A 20,242-nucleotide genomic window follows, 5' to 3' on the forward strand; every position below is an offset into this window, starting at 1 on the left:
TGATGGACTTGCCTGTGGAGTTCCCAGAAAGGCAGAGTATCCAGGCTCTGCAGCAGCATTGCAGCCAAAGTAACCATGCATATGCTATCTAGGCAATTTACAGCAGTCTTTTTGAAAAGATATCGATTTACAATGTAACACTGCCTCAACCCAACACAGAACTGCAGCCAAAATATCTAATGGTGATTTCACAGGAATTAAGGGAAAAAACTCAACATTCAATCAAAAGGATGCAACTAATCATTCCCAATTCAATTCCACCCCAGTCCTGAAAAAAATCAGCAAGTTCTTGAGTAACAAATAGTAATACTATAGCAATAATCCATGGGCATCTGGAAACAAGCACTATGAGTATCATCGTCCACTTTTACAGAAACAATAAATACTAAAAATAACTTAAAATTTATTGAGTCAAAATATCAACTCTGAAGTCAGTTTCAGCATTGTAAGGATGAAACTTAGTATTTAATTTATGAACATACAAAATACACAAAGCTGTGAGTAAGCAACAGACACCTACTCCGTGCTGGGAATCCACTACTGAGCCCAAGCGAGCTTGGGTGCGGTAGGAGGGAAAAGAGAGCAGCAGGACCAAACCCTCAGGGAGGGCTTCTACAAAAGGGATGCGGTGAATCTTCTCCATCTCCTACTCCTACAGCAACCCCTGCTGGCCTGTGCTTCAGATGGCTCCTGGCTCCCCAGAAACCTCCCAGGGTTAGGGGAGCACTGGACAGACTATACTAGGAGAGGGAACAGTAATGTAAACATAAGCAAAACCTTCAGGAGGGAAAGCACACAGCTCAGCTTACATGACATCCTCAACACCCTGAAATATTTTTCATTTTTATGTAATGAAGAGGTGCAGTGAACTAGCAGGTAAAGCACAGCCCTGGCTCACACCGCAGGCTGGCAGCTCCAGTGACCCTCATCACAAAACCACTGGAAATGGGCTCCCCTGTAGAGTCCCACTTTGAAGAATGCAGAGTGAAGCATAAACTCACCACATTTGCTCAAGTCTCACCACAGTCACCAAGACTTAAACACATGCTGAAATACTTCTCAACTCCAGGCTGACAGCTGAACCTAGCACCAGTGGCTTCCATGACAATAAATCTTGAATGGCATGAGTAAATTCCCTAAGATGCTCCCAAAATTACATAGTACTTGTCACCTTTTCCCCCATCTATTTCACAACCTTAGTCACAGGGGCATATTCCAGAAGACTTCTCAGTTTCTTAACTTGGTTTCTAAGCAGATAGAAGGCTTCACATCTCTCTTCTCCCCCCAAGAAAAAAAAGACTTCCACTCTCTAGGGTGAAATATTCTTCTAAGGGATCTCAAGTGCAGGGCTCAGAAGAAAACATGAAAAAAAAAAGTTCTTCCAGCTGAAATTATGAGAAAATACACTTGAAACATTTACATTTCTTGACCTTATTCTGTCAACATCAAATTTGTCTGAGGCTGAGGGAGAATAGGGCAAAAGGGTGCTCAGGAGAAAAAAAGCACATGCAGAGATCAGTATGTGTCAAAAGATGGGCACCATGTTAAGGGAAAAGTAATGGACAGCCATGGGAAAAGGAAACACAAAAGGCAAGCCAGAGAAACATGGAACTGCATTCCAGAAGCAGGCAAAAAGTTGGGCCAAGGCACAGAGACAGAAACCAAGCCAAACAGCCTACAAAGTCATATAATCATAGAATATGCTGAGTTGGAAGGGACTCATCAGGATCATCAAGTCCAACTCCTGTCCCTACACAGGACCATGCCAAGAACCACCATGTGCCTGACAGTGTTGTCCAAACACTTCTTGATCTCAGACAGGCTTGGTGCTGTGTTCACTTCCCTGAGGAGCCTGTTCCAGTGCCCAACTACCTCTGGGTAAAAAAACATATCCTAATATCCAATCCAAACCTCCCCTGACATAGCTACATGCCATTCCCTCAGGTCATGTCACTGGTTACCAGAGACAAAAAAAAAAAATATGTCTGCCCCTCCACTTCCCTTTGTGAGGAAGTTGTAAACCGTAATGAGGTCTCCCCTCTGTTTCCTCTTCTGCAGGTTGAACAAACCAAGTGATCTCAGCTGCATCTTGTATGGCTTCCCCTCTAGACCCTTCACCATCTCTATTGCCCTCTGTTGGACACTCTCTATATCTTTCCTGTATTGTGGTACCCAAAAGTGCCACAATATTCAAGGTGAGGCTGCTCCAGCACCGAGCAAGCGGGACAATCCTCTCCCTCGACCAGCTGGCGATGCTTTGCCTGATGCCCCCAGGACACAGCTGGCCCTCCTGGCTGCCAGGGCACTGTTGACTCATATTCAACTTGCCATCAGCCAGGACCCTCAGGTCCCTTTTTGCAGTGCTGTTCTCCAGCCTCTCATTCCCCAGTCTGTATGTACACCCAGGGTTGCCTTGTTCTAGGTGCAAAATCTGGCACTCAACCTTAATAAGTTTCATAGGGCTGATGATTGCCCAGCCCTCGGATATGTCCAGGTCTCTCTGCAGGACCTCTCTGTAATGGCATATAACTCAAAGAAGCCAAACCCTCTCACATTTTAAAGTTAATTATTTTTACTGTATTGAAAAAAATCTGCATTTATGACATTAAACCCTTCTCATTGCCTTTGACATCTCTCAACAGATCCAATTCCAGCTGGGCTTTAGCTTTTGTAACAGCATCTCTGCATGCTCGGAAGATGTCTCTGTATTCCTTCCCGGTTACTTGTTCCTGCTTCCACCTTCTGCACAATTCCTTTCTACGTTTGAGCCTTGTTAGGAACTCTTTGTTCATTCATGCAAGCTTCCCAACATTTTTGCTTGACTCCCTACTGTTCTTATCTCCCTTCTTCTCCTGTGCTAGTCCCATCCCTTCCCTTAATCCCAAACCCAGTTGCAGACTGTGGTTAAACATAATGTGGCTGGAACATGAATACCTGATCTGTTGCTGCCCATGGAACCACAGAGAGGACTGGGAAACCTGGCTGAAAGGCTAAGGTCATCTAGAATTACCAATGCAATTTATGGACCACACAAAGGCCCCTGTAGCATGATATTGGTTTGTTTTTGAAGGGGTGGGAGAATAATTAATCTAAAAGTTTTAATAAAATAATATATAAAAATTATATACCTATGGGTTTTGATTTTAAAGCTCTGCATGGAAGTCAGCTCCAAATACAAGTTTCACATGATCAATACTTTAAGTCTTGCTTTCATCTCAGAGCAGGCTCCAGAATGTTCTGTGGCACTTGAGAACAGTTTCTCACATGTAAGGAGGCATCTTTGGAGCTTTCAAGATAATAGTTATACAGTCATCTGCAAATTGGTACACTTCAAACAGATTAAACAATGGCACAGCTCTGATGGTCAATCAACTAAACATGCAAACCATCATTTATTAATATGCCACAGTGAAAAACTGCCAGTAATTACCCTGTGTTCTGTGTGGTAATATTACATACTGTTAAAATGGAATTTGTAAGTAATGTCCTATCTTCATTACTCTACATTGAATCATCCAAGAGATATGAGAGGATATAGGGCACAAGGAAGAAAGGCAGCTAACAGTTCACTCATTTCCAAGAAGTAATACCCAAATGCAGTAATTAGTACAAGTTTCATACATCCATGAGCCCATTTTCTCCTCACAGAAGAAACTGCGTGACTAAGAGCCACTGATCCTCAGCACAAACCCTTCCATTATGACAACTGCAGACTGAATATACAAGGGAAAAGTGAACACATTTTACACTTTTGAAAATTTACTCACTTGTGAAAGTCATTTAGACATCTAACCAGCCACTTCATAAGCCACTGATAATATTTCACAAAAGAATTATTTACAAGCCGTGTTCAGAAGCAGAGGGCTGGATGGGAAACTACCTGTCCAAGTCCAGTTCAAGCCCTTGCTATCACAGCTGACAATAAAATATGACCCCTTTTTTAAATTGCTATGTTTGAATGCAAAGAAAATCATTTGTATCTTAAGATAGCAAGGGAAGCAGTGGATAATATTGCACAATGGAATGCATGACAAATTATTCCAAGTACAACATGCTGTGAAATTTGCTTCGTAATACCAATATTTGAAATATACCATCTGCACTAGCTGGTATCATGGAACGTCACTTAAAAAGTTACTCTTAAAATAAAATGCAGTGCAACATAGTGCCCATTATTTTTGCAACTTCTAAGACCAAAAGATTTTGTGGGTTTAGGGATTGGTTCCATCTACAGTTTGAATTACAAAGAATGTTTAAACTGCAGATTCAAACAGAACAGCAGCAACACAGAGAACACTGTGCAATGACTTTACACATCTAAAACATTCAAGTCAGTCCAGATACATTTTCAGCTCCATGTTTGCATATAAAGGGTTAACTGAATGACTTCATACAATTATACTCTTTCTGTGCAATAGGGAAACCTAACTCCAACATTCCCAACATGGTCACATCTTACTGTGAATACTAATACAGTTGCACAGAGATTGCTTTATTTGTTATTGTTGCTTCTGCCTTCCTTGCTATGGTGGCAAAGATCTCATAAATAAAATAATTCAGACTACAACACATTGTATCTATGATAAGAACTTACATTTGGTCTTTTACCTTGATTTAGGATTTACTTTTAGGGAAATCAGATATTATTTTCCAGGCCTCACTTTTTTTCTCCTTTGTTTAAGTTAACTGTGTTGTACAACTACTATTCTAAAGAATTAAGTTAGCCTCTGATTATTAGCCAAAGTACTTAAAGAGAAGACATGCAAAGGCCAGAAGCATTCATACCTGCAGTGAGATCAGCAGTTAATGTACAAGATACCAAGTACAGAGCTTGGTCAAAGTATGGAATTCTGTGATTATTCTACTCTTAAGAAAGCAGATCCGTGGGCTTTCCACTGGTTGGTGGGCATCTAGCTAGTTGCAAAATTGGACTCCAGCATATCTCAGCCTGCAATAATAAAGCATGCCTTGCTATATAAAAACAAATAAATAGTCTTCTCCCAGCCCTGTCTCCCTCATGCTTGCAAAAACAATCACAACTATTACACAAAGACAGAATTCTACCTCAGCCAGTGTTGTGTTCATGCCTTTGTAATACATTAAAATTGCGCTGCAAAAAAAAAAAAGCCTATTTGGAAAGAATATGAAGCCTATACCAAGTGTCAGGGAAAATAACCTGCATCTTGTTTGCCTAAATTCCTCATCCCCAATTTGCAGGACAGTAAGTGATAGCAGAGTCATTCATCTTCAGCATCATAAAGTTACATGTGCTAACAACAGGAGCAACATTTTACTACAGAAATAAAGGTATCTTTGTAATACATAAATAAAATTCCAGACAAAATATGCACCATAATTCCCATGCCTTATGATGTACCTGTATACACACATAACCTAAGTCTTAATATTATTAATACGTTGTGTAAAAAGCATCACAACCTCACATGCTCAGGAAAATAAAAAAAAAAAGACATTTAAATCAACATCTTAGTCAAACATTGTTCAAAAACAACACAAAGAACTCAAGCAGTACAAAATTCAAATGTATGCTCTGTGACTGGAAGATAATAACTATCAGCAAGATGACTTACTGAAGTAGCTTTAATTAAACTAACCTATCTACTATGACACAGAATTCCTAAAACCACATAGCTGACAATTCTCATGTTTGCAAGTAAAAAAAAAAAAAAAAAAAGGCTATATCAGGAAAGCATATTAATATGTCTATGACACAAAGTTTAACGATGAATACTAGAGACAGAGTTTACAAAGTTTTTCTCTAGGGACAATTATAAAGAATTAACAATAGATTTTTAATGTCTACTAGTATAGACTCCAGGGAAGAATCCCTGAAAATGTTTCACTTTCAAGTTATATATTTTGCTACAGTTCATCTTGTACTGGAACAAAGCTCAGTGATATCCCATTCCAAAGTTATCCACAGCATTATAGCTAGAAGAAACAAGCTTTCTATAAATTAATTAAAACAACCCAAAATTATGGATTCACCTTCACCTCTTTCTCAATTTAAATATTTCATGCCCTGAAATTCTTGTCTTCTTTGAAAGCACTGGATTTTAGCCTCCTTTCATTTTTACTCTGAGATACTCACATAAAAGGCTTTGTTGTTGGGTCCATATTGGGACAAGAGTTATTTAATATCTTCATTAATGACAGAGATGAAGGGAATGATTGTACCCTCAGGAAATTTGCTGATGACATCAAGCTGAGTGATGTGGTTGACACACCTGAAGGAAAGGATGCTATCCAGAGAGATCTGGACAAGCTTGAGAAATGGGCCCATGGGAATCTCATGAGGTTTAATAAGGCCAAGTGCAAGGTGCTGCATCTGACACAGGGCAATCCCCAGAATCAAATACAGGGTGGGGGATGATCAAGAGCAGTGCTGTGGAGAAGGACTCGGGGGTGTTGGTGTTGGTGGATGAGAGGCTGGACGTGAGCCAGCAATGTGCCCTGGCAGCCAGAAAGCCAAACACATCCTGGGCTGCATCACCAGCAGTGTGGCCAGCACGGCAAGGGAGGTGATTCTGCCCCTCTACTCTGCTTTCATGAGATCCCACCTGGAGTGCTGCATCCAGCTCTGGGGTCCCCAGAATAGGAAGGAGATGGACTGTGTAATTTTTGTTTTATGAATGTTAATAATTCATATCTTTATAAAAACGATTTCTGCAATATAATGGCAGGTTTGGTTTTGTTCTCCTTTCTTTTCCTATTTGTTTCTGAAGGTTTACTTGTTTCTTAGACTACTGTTAAACACCAGTCACTATCTTCACGCTATTATCCAATGACCATATCATTCTTATCCAGAATAATGTAATTTGTTTAGACTCACCATTACACATGCATAACTGCAGTTAATTTCTTCATATGCATCAGTTTGTACATATCAGCATGAAATAACATTATCATTTTATCATCCAGATAGTCTATACTGCAAAAGCCTTGGGCAACTTTCGGCAGTTCAACTAAATAGCTTTTTTTAATGCATCAATTTTTCATCCTTCTTCCATGTCTTGTTTCTCCTACCTGGAAGGTTAGTTGCCATTCCCCTCTAAAACTCAAAAATGGGTATATTGCTGGTTCCTTATGGCATACATGACACATGGCAAATGTATAAGCACCACACAGATCACAATGACTGGAAAAGCTGCTGCTGCTGAAAGCTAAACAGTAGGTCAGATGGTGGCATGGTATGAAATTAAAGAAGTCACTGATGAACTGAATAGAAACACTCAAGTAATACCTGATTTAGCAATATTGTTGGTTCTCATAATTAAACATGAGGAGCAGCTGTGAGAATCATCTCCCCTCTTTACAGCTATATTTGTCTAGAAGGCTGCACTACTTAATGGACAAGAGTTTCACCGCAGTCATCCACACCTTTGTTCTTCACTAATTAAATTGAAATAGAAATAGAATGATGATCAGTAAAAAGGCATGCCAAAGCTCAAGCTGTTGCAATGCTGAGTCAAGTGCTCACAGGAAACAAGCACCAGAACTGCAGGTATTGCACTAATATTTATCTGTTCTTTAGTTAAATATAAAGGGTTGATTTTGACCTAAAAAGTCCTTTACTGTCTGGGTCACTAGCCCCTTGCAGACTTTTCTTGTCCTGTTTTATCTCAGTAATTCAGACAAGAGGGTTGCATTCACCTGGGCATTCTCACTGAAGGGCACTTCAGTCCAGAAGCTGATAAAGCTTTAATGCATGTTGAGCAGCTTATCTATTTTCCCAGGACTTCTAAGGCAAGAAACAGAAAGCATCTCAGGAGGAGTGAGCTGCTGAAGACAGAAAACTTCAGAAAGGACAAGAGAAAAAAGCCTCTTTCTCATGCTATAAAAAATACCTCTACAGAAATGCAAGTAGTGGTAGAACAGCTACTGCAGCTTACATGTTCACAGAGCAGCCATTCTCACAGCAAATTCCACCTAAGCACTTTTTTTTTTCCTCCTCAGACCACCTCTTTCTGTATCTCTAGAGCTGAACCCCATTACAATATGTTGTTAAATAGGCTATTGCCTCATGAAGCAGAAGAACATGGATTTTCATGTGATGGAGCACACAGTGGCTACAGAGGGCTAGAACAGATTTATGAATCAATAGATTTATTTGAGAGCAAATATGTGGCCTATAAAAAAAACTGAAGAAGTCTCCAAAGTTTTAATAATTGTAAAAGGAGCAAAATACCAATTTCAGAGGTGGGAAAGAATTTCCCCTACCTTGTTTCAGATATTCAGTAATTTCTTAAATTTTTATAAGAAATTTTAAAGGAAACATATTGTTTCAGTATAATAAATTCAAATTCAAATGAAACTTCTCTTGGTTAAAAGACATGGGAAAAATACACTCATTAATATCTCTAGCCTTTATCTTATCTCTTTTGTACTAAGTTGAAGACTCCCTACTACATAAGGAAAGAGAAGAAATTAAGGTTTATGATAAAAGAGGTGAATGATTCCATAGAACTGACAGGTTTAAGGTTGAATGGACATCTTCTTCCACTTAAATTACCCCTACAGGATTTACAGCACAATGTTGCAAACCAGAGAGACAATAAAATACTCAACATTTCATTTTGCATGACAGTTCTCTGTAATATTGGGGAGTGGGGGGAGGTGTGCTTCCAAACACCAAGATTAAAAAATAACTTGTACTAGGTAGTCATCATATATCAAAACCACCATACAGTGCTTTATAACTTCACTATTTTTGTTTTGGCCATTCCAGAAGGTATCTGAAATATGCATAAATGCAGCCAGTGCATCTCTCCTGAATCATGGTTGCCTTGGTGCTCAGGCACTTACTTCTCCAGAAGTCTCACAAGACAGAATCACAGAGTCACAGAATGGTTCAGGTTGGAAGGGATCACAGTGGGTCATTTAGTTCAACCTCCCTGCTCAAGCAGGGTCATCCTAGAGCACATTGCACAGAATTGCATCCAGAAGTTGTTTTAACGTCTCCACTGAGGGAGGCTCCACAACCTCTCTGGAGAATCTGTTCCAGTGCACAGTCACCCACACTGTAAAGAAGTTCTTTCTCATATTTAGATGGAACTTCCTGGCCATCAGTTTCTGCCCTTTGCCTCTAGTTTTATTGTTTGGTGCCACTGAGAAGAGACTGGCTCCATCCTCTTGACATTGATGAGGTCCCTTCTCAGCCATCTCTTCTCTAGTCTGAACAGGCCAAGTTCCCTCAGCCTTTCCTCGTAAGAGAGAGAGATGGTCCTGTTCCTTAATCATCTTTGTAGCCCTCTTTTTGACCCACTTTAGGAGCTCCATGTCTCTCTTGTATTGAGGAGCCCATGACTGCACACAGTACTCCAGGTGAGGCCTCTCTAGGGTCGACTATAGGGCAGGATAACCTCCCTCAACCTGTAGACAATGCTTTTGCTAATGCACCCCAAGATATCATTGGCCTTCTTGGCCACCAGAGCACACTGCTGGTTCATGGGCAGCTTGCTGTCCACCAGGACCCCCAGGGCCTTCTCCACAGAACTGCTTTCCATCAGGTCAGTCCCCAGCCTGCCCTGGTACCTGGGGATATCCTTTCCCAGGTGCAGGGCCCTGCACTTGCCTTTGTCAAATTTCAGACATTTCCTCCTTGCCCCTTTCCCCAGTTGTCGATGTCCTTCTGAAGGGCAGCACAGCCCTCTGGGGTATCAGCCACTCCTCCCATGTTTGTGTTGTCAGGGAACTTGCTGAGGAGGCATCCGTCCCTTCATACCTGTAATTCATGAACAAGTTAACAATACTGGGCCCAGTATTGGACCTTGGGGGACACCATGAATGATGGGCCTTCAATTAGACCCTGGGTCACTGATTACAATTTTCTGAGATCTGCCATTCAGCCATTTCTCAATCCACTTCACGGTCCACCCATCCAGTCCACAATTCCAGAGTTTGCCTATGAGGATGTTGCGAGAGACAGAGTCAAAAGCCTTGCTAAGTCAAGGTAGACAATATCCACTGCTCTCCCCTCATCCATCCAGGTTTCATCATAGAAGGAATCAAGTTGGTCAAGCATGATCTACCTTTAGCAAATCCATGCTGACTACTCCAGATCACTTTCTTGTCATCTATGTGGATAGAGATGCCTTCAAAATGAGGTACTCCATGACCTTTCCAGGGACTAGGCAAGGCTGTCTGGCAGGTAGTGCCATAGGTCCTCCTTCTTTCCCTTTTTGAAAACCTGGGTGACATTTGCTTTCTTCCAAACCTCAGGCACCTCTCCTGATCATCACAACCTTTCAAAGATGATCATGAGCAGCTTGCTATGGTGTCCACCAGCTCTCTTAGCACTCATGGACGCACTAAACCTATTTGCAAAATCTTCTGTGGGAAAAAAATAAACCTGGTGCTATATTTAATTTCTGACAGATTTAGCAGAAGATTACTATGAAAAGAATTCTTACTTTACCATAAAACAATGCCAAAATCCCTTAAAGCAGTCATTCTCACAGTCTAAGATGTCCCCTGACTATCTACATACAGTTAAAATGATAATAATGTACTGTTTCTCAAAAAAAGAAACATCATGACCTATACAGCTCATGGACAAAATTATGCAGCAGTGAACACAATGTCTTAGAAATTTCTTGTAAGAAGTAGAATCACTCATACTTGATTATTCTGTTGTTCTTCCAATCAGTAAGATGTCTTAACTGATACTTGAAAATAAAATAAGTATTACCCTAGCAGTTTAGTCATTAAAATAGGTCTCCACTACTAGACTCTTTATACACAGAAAATCAAGATGAGTGTTCTTGGCCAAACCAGCTACTTGTTCCAGTGAAAGATGGAGGGAACTCCACCCTCCCTTGCCTTCTGTTTCAGTGTGGGGGTTCCAGAAGCAGAACAGTTGAGAGGTGACAGGAGAATCAATTAAGAAAACCAGTGATACTATCTATTAAAAAGAAAAAGGAAGGAAACTTCTTGTAGCAAGATGTATTTGTCATTTTTGTGTATGTTACATATCTTGTCTTTCTGTAAAACTTAGTTTGCAATTTGAAGAATGTATTTGCTGTAAATGATTGTTTCTCTCATGTTGTCTAATCTGATGTTCAAATAAAGCATTTAATCTTCAGCCAGGTTGTGCCTGCCTCAGATAATATCAGTGAGTGAGAATATGCCGCTCACGTCATTAGGCAAGCTTTACTCAGATTTTAAAGTGTTGCCCAAATTAAAAACAACCCAAACTACAATATGTACATGACCAGTGACAGGACACAAGAAAATGGCATGAAGCTTCACCAGTGGAAGTTCAAACTGGACATTAGGAAAAGGGTGTCCATTGAGAGGGTCATAGGTCACTGGAACAGGCTCCTCAGGGAAGTGATCATGTCAACAAGCCTGTCAGAGCTCAAAGAGTGTACGGGCAATGCTCTTAGTCATATGGTTTAGTTTTAGGTAGTCCTGAGAGAAGCATGGAGCTGGACTCAATGATCCTTATGGATCCCTTCCACTATGAGATATTCTATGATTTTATGTGTATATCCCCATTTTATTGGATAAAACCCTCTGTTTACAAAACCTCCTACAGGATCAGGAGCAAAACAAGAGTTTTACCCTAAGAACCAATACTGCACTTAATTATGAATGGTAAGTGGATAAGGAGGTCTAGGACAAGACAGCCAACAAAACATACAAATTATGATTCCCCTAGAGCATTTCAAGGACAAACTGCAACTTAAACTGAGCAAAGGTTTGAAGGTCTCAGAAATGTAAATGCTGCAGAACACCTCCTTTGAGGTATGATTCCCAACAGAACTGGGAAAGCCTTTATGAATAAGGTACTCCAGTATAACATTATGGCTGCTGCCTGACAAAGTTTTGACAAAAATGACTGAAAAGAATCCTGCAATGCTTTTAGAGCTTAAAATTTTGAGGGCTTATACAGAATAGAATGTCTTATAGAATATCTATCTGTCCCCAGAAAATGTTGTGGAAATAATTTAAAATGTGAAAAGACTGAGTATTAATAGATACAATTACTAAGGCAATAAAAATTCAGACAAGAAGAATTCCAACTAAGATTCCACTGAAGCCACAGTGATATAAAAAAACACACATAAAATTCCTGAGAAAGGTCTTGCGGCTGCCTCTGGATTTCACATGCCAAACACAGACTTGACACCTTCAAAATAAACAGTTCCTATTTGAAATGTTACAATAAAAATACACATCTCATACTCCACACTTATATCTGAGATGTTTACATTCCTGCAGAGTCTCATTAACCTCAGTGCAACCAGTATGTTGAGAGATAAACACACAAAAGACTGGTTGTTCCTTTAACTGCCCATGACAGTACAAACCTCCAATTACAATACATGCACAGATGGCTAATTGGTTTTATCACAGTTTTCACAGCTCTGGGAAGGGGGACACCACCTTTCCCAATTTCTCTGAAGGCTAGTACCAGTAGCAGAAAACTAATTCTTGTGTCGAGGCCCCTCGGGTCCTGTTGTCCTACTCAGTCAAAGAAAAAAAAAGTTCTATAGTAGTTTACATGATATGCTCAAGATCCCCAGTGCAATTAAGTAGGTCTTCAGTACACTCACTGGTTTTATCTCTCAGTTACTTTTGAAATGCTAAGAAGATCGTCACATTAATGCCAAATCCTAAACATCTCAGAACAAGAACAAAGTTTATGAGACTTACAATTAAGTTGTCAGAAATGACAACACTGAAAACCTCAGTATAAAAGATGAGTAAAATAAGTGAAAGAAATAGTGTTCACAGCTAAAGCTAAATTTTAACAGGGCATTTTGGTTCAAGTCCATTGTATGTAACACTCCTCCTTCCTCTAAAATACCTGATAATAGAGATCTCTCTCATAAAGATTAATCTCCAGCTATATTGTTAACAGGAAGACTAGATCACAGACTTCTGTAATTAAGTTCAAACAATGCCAGCAGTAATAGTTATCATCCCCAAATGGATCAGCCGTGTTTAAGTTTTGCTTATCAATGAATTTCACACCTACTTGCTGAAACAGAATGGGGAAACTGAGGACTCCACAGAAAGATCTGAATTCCCAAAAGAACCACCAAATACTAGAGATGATCTCCCCCACACTCCCAAACTCTTTCTCATTCTGCCTAAAAACTGCTTCTGATGCTGCCTTTGCTCCTAGCCCTCCATACCCACTCTTATGCCTTTATCCAAGGTATTATGTTATTACCCTCATATGGGTATTATACATACCCATACACACCTGAACCCTTCCTGAACCCTCCAAATTTCTCGTTAGGCTCCTTTTTCTGCATATATTAGAAGCACTGAATATACTCAGGGGAACAACAACATCCTTATTCTCACGTTCTCCAGGCACCTCAGGTTATCACCCAAATCCTGAGGGGAGAAGGAGTCTGATTCTGTCCCTTATCAGAGTGAAGTCACTACTCATGCTTCAGCATATGCACAGGTAGTTTAGCACAGGTCCTCTAAGGAATTCCAGTGTGCTTTTACAATAGGAAATCCTACAAAGTTTAGCTATGCTTTAACAAGTCTTTAATAGGCGTTAATTAAGACTGTTTTCAGTGTGCCAAGTTACGGAAATCTGGATGAAATTACAAAAGAGAAGAAAACTCCTTTTTGGAATAAAGGCTAGCCCTTGTCAAACTCTAAGTGTCTGAGACAGTAAGGATGTTAAACTTCTGAAATTATTGATCGCTCTTACATCTCCTTACCTTTCCTAAAAATTGGCATCTGCAAAGTGAAGCAGCTAACAGCCTGGCTTGCAGAATGCACGTGCTATCAAGTAAGGAGAACAAGAGCTCTTCCTCCCTCAACATCTCAGTGACTCTGCCCGTTTTACTCCTTCATGAAGAATGCGGACAGAAAGCAAGCAGAATAATTTGGAATTTTTTTCTGCATAACGAATAATGGGTGCCCTTCACCTCATCCTCCAAAGTCCATACTCATTTCTAGGCTGATGTATTTCTGCTTCAAACAAGCCCTGAAACTAAAATGACTCAATCTTTTGATAGGCACACTTACTGACCATGTATTTTTTAAAAAACTAATTGGTGGTCAAGCAATTCAAAACTGTCTTTGAAAAGTATAGCTTAATAATGTTGGCTCACTGAGGACAGTTTAATATGATGATTGCCAGCAAAGGCTGTTGGTAGTATTTACAGAGATCTGAAATAAATTCTTGTTCCATACCTGAATAATTAGATTATTCTTTTCCTATCCTTATTCTTTCCTGCTAGTAGCAGGTGTCTAACTGAAAACAAATGAAACAGCCTTTGCCGACACATCATTCCAAGGATCATGCCAGGCCTGAGCACTGCCATTTCCCAAGTTATTTCAATGCAAATGAAAGTTACAGAAGACAGAGAGTAGGAGAGTTTACCACGTGAGAGCACGTACCAGCCTATGTGTCACTCTGGGAAAGGCCATACAGGTTTCCTTCCAAGTTGGTGCAATGTTTGATATGATCTCAAAATTCAAGGGACTTGGGTTTGAGATTCCCTTGCACTAAATTAATTCTTTAGCCTTTATTCTTACTCTGTCAACTGCATTCCCCTAAAGCTCAACTTTTGAGAAGGCAGGGGCAAGCTATCATGGAAAATTAAACTGCATAATACGGCTCCATTACATAAACAGTAGCAACAACACAGATCAAGTGCATCCCTGGGGTCACTTTCCAGAAATATTCATTTACATTTTTTAATTGCTGCTTTTCATTTCAAACCCAGGTAATATAAACAACATTAAGCCTGCCCTTATCAAACAGCTGTTCTTTAACCAAAATCTCAAGTCAAAGTAATAAAAATGAATAACAATTAAAGGTATGAAGCCATTTCCATATGATGCACCAGGAAGTCTGCATACCAGCACTATAATAAAACACCTGGCAGTAGGTTTCTAAACATGCAAGTAAAAAGACACAAAATAAAAAAACCCACTTTATTATGTAAGCATAAAGTAAAAACCCACAAACCTGGGTATTCCTTTAGCAAAGGCCAGGGCATGAAGATACAGGTAACAGAACCATTAAAACACACAGAAAAAAACCCGGACCACCACCACCAAAAAAAGCCGAATACCGAAAAACCCCAAACCCACATATAAGAATTTATATCTGAAGTGCTACAAGCATTTCCTGAATTACACATTACACATAACTGGGATAGTTTAGTTCGTGTAAATCCTTTCTGAACAAGCCAAGTTGTTAATTTAAGCTTGGCATAAGTCCAATTAACATATTAATATGAAAAAATATGAATACACCCCTTTTTATATAGTAAACAACTACAGTGGCTTTCTCTTATTTTTCACAGATATGATGGAAAAGATACAGTGATGCACGGTTACCTATTAATTTCCACTGGAAAATGTAGGTTTACCATAATAAAATATCTTTAGAGCAGAACCAAGTTAGCTATTTTCTAATAGAAAAAGAGATTTTCCTTAGACTGTTGCATGGAGGCCCTTGCACTTAAAGCATCAGAAATAAAGTGCTCTTTCATGAGAAGGTGCCAAACTTCAGTCTTGGCAAAGGTTCATTTCATTGTTTTTGACCAAAAGGCTAAAAAAACCACACCAATCCAAAAAACACATTAAAGAGGATAAAACTTCTTTGTGTTATGATGGCAAAGGAAAGCAAGTAATACTGAATAACTTTTGTCTTCATCATTTGACTTCATCTTTGCATTTCCACGGCCATCTACCCTAATACTGTAACATCTGAATATCTTCAAGATGTGCTAAGAAATCTATCTTCAAAATCCACTGAGAAAGATAATAATTTCTTTCTCCCTCAGATGGAATATTAATGCTCAGATGTTTAATAACTTGCCAAAAGCATCACAGCACTTTCTCTGCCAGAAGAAAAGAAATGGTTTTTGAATGCAGCTTGGTTCTGAGGTTGTAAGTACTGTGAAATCTAATGCATTCATTCAATCCTGGCCTTTTATACAAAATTTATTCTGCTATCAGGTTGGCATACTCCAGTAACAGCATTTCCTTCAATCTTGCCGTAATGTCTCCACTCAATAGAACAACCTTAGGGTTTTAAAGTTTGATATTAAACTATTACTTTGGCTTAACACCAGCATCAATAATTAGTATTAAAGACATGAAATAAAATCAGATTTGAGGCATTATGCACTGTATCATAAACATGTCATCTTTACTCCCTCCTTTCATGGCTTCCTTCCAAAAACATTTCTTTCCCTCACTGTAATCTATTAAGATATGCCTCTATCATAACATTCCCTTTAAAAAAGAAATTATATTCCTTAGTAAGTGCTGAACTGCAACTGATTGCAAAGCAGCCATGACAACAGAACAGTTGCAATACTTTAAAAGCCCTAGAATTCACTCATGCTGCAACTAGAGCACACATTTCAGACAAAACATGCTGTAATTCACTCAACTTAATGTGAAAAGTAATCACATTATAGAAATGCTTGGTCATTGTACTGTAGGTAGCACGGGGTCAGCAGTGCTTCATCTCCGTCGTCTCTTGTAGGCATTTTTTAAATGCATTTTATATAGTGGATTTTTCTCATTTGCACGAGATAATTTCACAGTTGTGATTTTGAACAAAAACAGATATCGGTTTCTGAAACTTAACTCAGCCTGTGAGCTTACTGGATTACTGTGCTTGTACACACACTGGCAAACCCCCACGCACCCAGCCTGCTCAGAGTCTGCACTACTCTGGTTCCACACAGCCTTACCCTCTGTGTCACCTGTGCTCACTGACCCAACCACAGATCGTTCAAAAATGTTTGAGCACACTGTGCACTGACAGTGTGTTACCTAAATGCTTCTGAAGCAGTTTTAGGGTAGGCAGTTCTGAAGTATGATCCACTAAGCTTACACATTATAAACCTACTCCAATCACTCAAATTTAAATCATTCAACCTTAACTCCTAGCCTTTATCATGTTTCGTATTAAACATACTGTGATAAAAACCCTTCTCTATCCTCTCAGATGAACTTACATTGCCCTTTCTCCCAAAATTTTCACTAGAACATGAACATTGCCTGACTTTTAAGTCAACAAAAATCAGCCAAGACTTCATGAGTAGGAACTGCAAATAGAAGGCCCCAAACAATGGACTGGCAAATTCAGATATAAGTAATATCTTCATGGTTACTAATGACAGTCAGAAATCAGCAGAAATATATTGCATTGAGCTCCCAAGAATTAGCATTAGGGAATCAGCATTAATACAGGCAGTAGATTTGCAAAGTGTAATGAGGTTTCAGAAGACAAATAGGAAAGTCATTGCACATGACTCCAGGCTTTGTTTAACCTCCCTCACAACTGTAAAAGTCATGGCTTTACTTACCAGCGTACATTTTATATAACCTACATGGTAGACTCAGTTCTCGGGGGAGGGGTTGGGTTGTGTTTTACTTTTTTTTTTAATTGCTTTGATTCATGTAGGATTTCTTGTTTTTACACAAACAGAAACATAGATCACACACAGTTACGTAAGAGAAAAAGGTCATCATGGGAAAACATTTTTGCAGTAAGTACATGACTTCATTGAGAAATGGTAGCATTGAATGAATAGAACTTAAACTGTTTTCTTTACTTTGCACTCTAAAAAGAAAATTACCCCCGAATGAAAATTTGGTGACCTGTTTCTCAGACACATCAGCTGTTGGCTTCTTTGAAAAGCTGTGAGTCCTCAACTACACAGAATTTACAGAACACTGTTAGATTTCAGATTTAACCACAGTCTCTATGTCTGGATGTTTTAAGAGTCCCTAATGACAGGGTTTTTTGCCTTCAAGAATAAAAACCACTGACAGATATAGAAATTTGTCCTACTTATTTCCGTTGAAAAGAAATTTTAATCACCCCTTTTAATCAAGTTGAATAGTTTATTTTAGAACTTGTTATAAGTTTGTACCAAAGTATTTTCCTTAAATGGTTATATGTTATCAGTTGATAATAAAAGAGCTGTTTTCAACTAACTGGAAGTGCTGTATTAAGTTTGCAATTTCTTCTAAGCAAGAAATACACAGTGATGAGCTTCAGCAATTATGTATGTATTCACATTTTCAATTTACATTTTAGCATTAAGAAACAAGCAATTGAGGTCTAATAAATAAAAATCATTTCCAGATAATTTTTCTTAAGCAGTACTTAAAAGGAAACTAGAATTAAAATACATTAATACTATGATTTTAAATATTTGAGTAAATAAAGCCATTGTAGACAAGAAAAAGCACAAAAATAAGTTTCATCTTTTAGCAAGTACATTATTGTCTGCAGTTACTAGAAATCAGAAGGGTTTCTCATTGCTATTTTTTTGTCATTGAAGAAGTGGTACATGTCATCGCTTCAGGCTCATTTTTGCAGATACAGTGAAGATGAGAACAAAGCATCCTGATTTGCAGCTTCCAACTAGCTTCCAGTCTCTGAATAAACTAGTTATTGAATTAAGAAAACATTTGTTAAATATTTTAATTCTGCAAAAGTAAGTACTGCTGTCAAATACTGATTCAGCATTCAAGAGGTTAGCAGTCTGGCTTGAAACTTCAGTAAAAGGGTATTTCTTCCCCCCATCCAATTAAACTTTGCAACTTTTTTTCCCCAGTCAAAACTATTTTAAATTATAGTGCTTTAAAGGTTGTAATAATAAAAACTGTAACATTTGGAATTTTTTTCCACTCATTTGTCTTTAAGATACTTTTCTAACATCCTATGTATTTGCATAATGATTAGTTTAGTTGTCTAAGAAGATACACAAAATGCTTTGCAATGGCATGTCTCGATGACACTCCCACCTCCCACCACCAAAAATACAGAGAAAATCCTGTTCTGCTCCACTGATTTCACTGCAGTCCCAAGTAAGCTACATTCTGCATGAGTCTATTTGTCATATCAGAGCTTACAGTTAAAACATTAGCTCCATTTTTCATAATCAGTTAATAATGGAAGTAAAGAAATGCTTCCTCTAATCCTTTCAGCTAGACAACTGTTTATACTGCGATCTGACTCTGAAGCCCCTCTGTCACTGCTCAGTGCTGCCAACTGCTCTCCGGCAGCGCTCCAGCTGCTTCCCCATCGCACAGCTGGCGCAGTCAAAACCCTCTGCTTACATTTTACCCACTCAAATGGCTGGCATCCCAGTGGATTAAGCTGTTCCCGTGCACAGAGCTGATATGAATTTTTCAAAGACCTGACACTCACCTTCCAAGTCACTGATTGAAGTCGCTAATCAAGTCTCCTGCTCATGAAACACATGACCAAGACCCGCCGCTTGATAGAGTGTGCCACAGGCAAACCATAACAAACTGGGAATGTTTATTTATTTAAATGGACTAACATATGACAAGGGCAGTCTGCACGACTCCAACATGGGGAAAGGAATAACAGTAAAACTAGCAAAAAAAGCAGAGTAGATTAAAAAGGGTTGAGGCAATTTTAGCAGATGTTTACTGAAGGAAAGTTCAAGGCACACAAACAGTGAAGGTAAAAATGCAAAAAAAAAAAAAAAAAGATAGGCAATAATTTGGCAAGGAGAGCACCGATAGATGGATGCAATCAGGTTCTGTAGACCTCTGAAGCTAAGACTCTGGGGTTTAAAGTAAAGCAGGAATAAAAAAGGCTTTCTCCTAAAACACACCCAACACCAATTTCTTTGTCTCACTTGGAGAAAGATGCTGCAGTATTGTATCAGAGAAGTCAAAGCTCACCACCATATGTATGAACCCCCTTTATCTGCAAGACTTAAAAGACTTCAAAATGGTCTAACTCATGTACAGGTGACATTAACAGCCATCAGACAAAAGCCAGCCTGCTAAAAGCATGCAGACTGCTAGGAAAAAAAAAAAAATCAGCTGCCACAGGAAACTACCTTGTAAGGAAATTTCACCTTTAGGCTAGAAATTGTGGACACCTGGTTTTCTGTTATTTTTCTGAAAAAGAAAAAGAATGGAAAATCCAGGAACATTAAGCTTCCTTCCTTCACATATATGTTTAATAGTCATTCTTCAATGAACAATCTGAAATACAACATTCTGTAGCTTTACAGAATTCATTTTAAGTGGATTCAGCAAGCACAAGGGCCTTGCTGTGGACACCAAAGAGGTTTTAACCCCATGAACTGCATGAAAATAAGCCAGAAAGTGACTATGGCCACAAAATACAAGCAGAAAAGAAACTGCTCATATAAAAGGCCCAGAGATTTTCCAAATTCATACAGCAAAATTAACACATTTAACCATTCCCTGTTAGTTAAAA

General features: G+C 39.0%; 1 protein-coding gene across 4 annotated transcripts in view; it reads right to left on the reverse strand.

Moving 5' to 3' along the window:
- CDK14 (cyclin dependent kinase 14) overlaps positions 1-20,242 on the reverse strand; it is a 309,078-nt gene that overhangs the window by 243,320 nt on the left and 45,516 nt on the right. The window contains exon 1 of one of the 4 annotated variants that reach the window (XM_050333452.1): positions 13-96. The exons of the other annotated variants lie outside the window; for them this stretch is intronic. Coding sequence (XP_050189409.1) covers positions 13-81 — 69 coding nt within the window. The 5' untranslated portion in view covers positions 82-96. Of the gene's footprint in view, positions 1-12; positions 97-20,242 lie in introns of those variants that run through there. 4 annotated transcript variants of the gene reach the window in all.

The sequence above is a fragment of the Myiozetetes cayanensis genome, unplaced genomic scaffold, assembly GCF_022539395.1.
Source record: "Myiozetetes cayanensis isolate MyiCay16 unplaced genomic scaffold, myiCay2020 scf1, whole genome shotgun sequence".
NCBI lineage: Eukaryota > Metazoa > Chordata > Aves > Passeriformes > Tyrannidae > Myiozetetes > Myiozetetes cayanensis.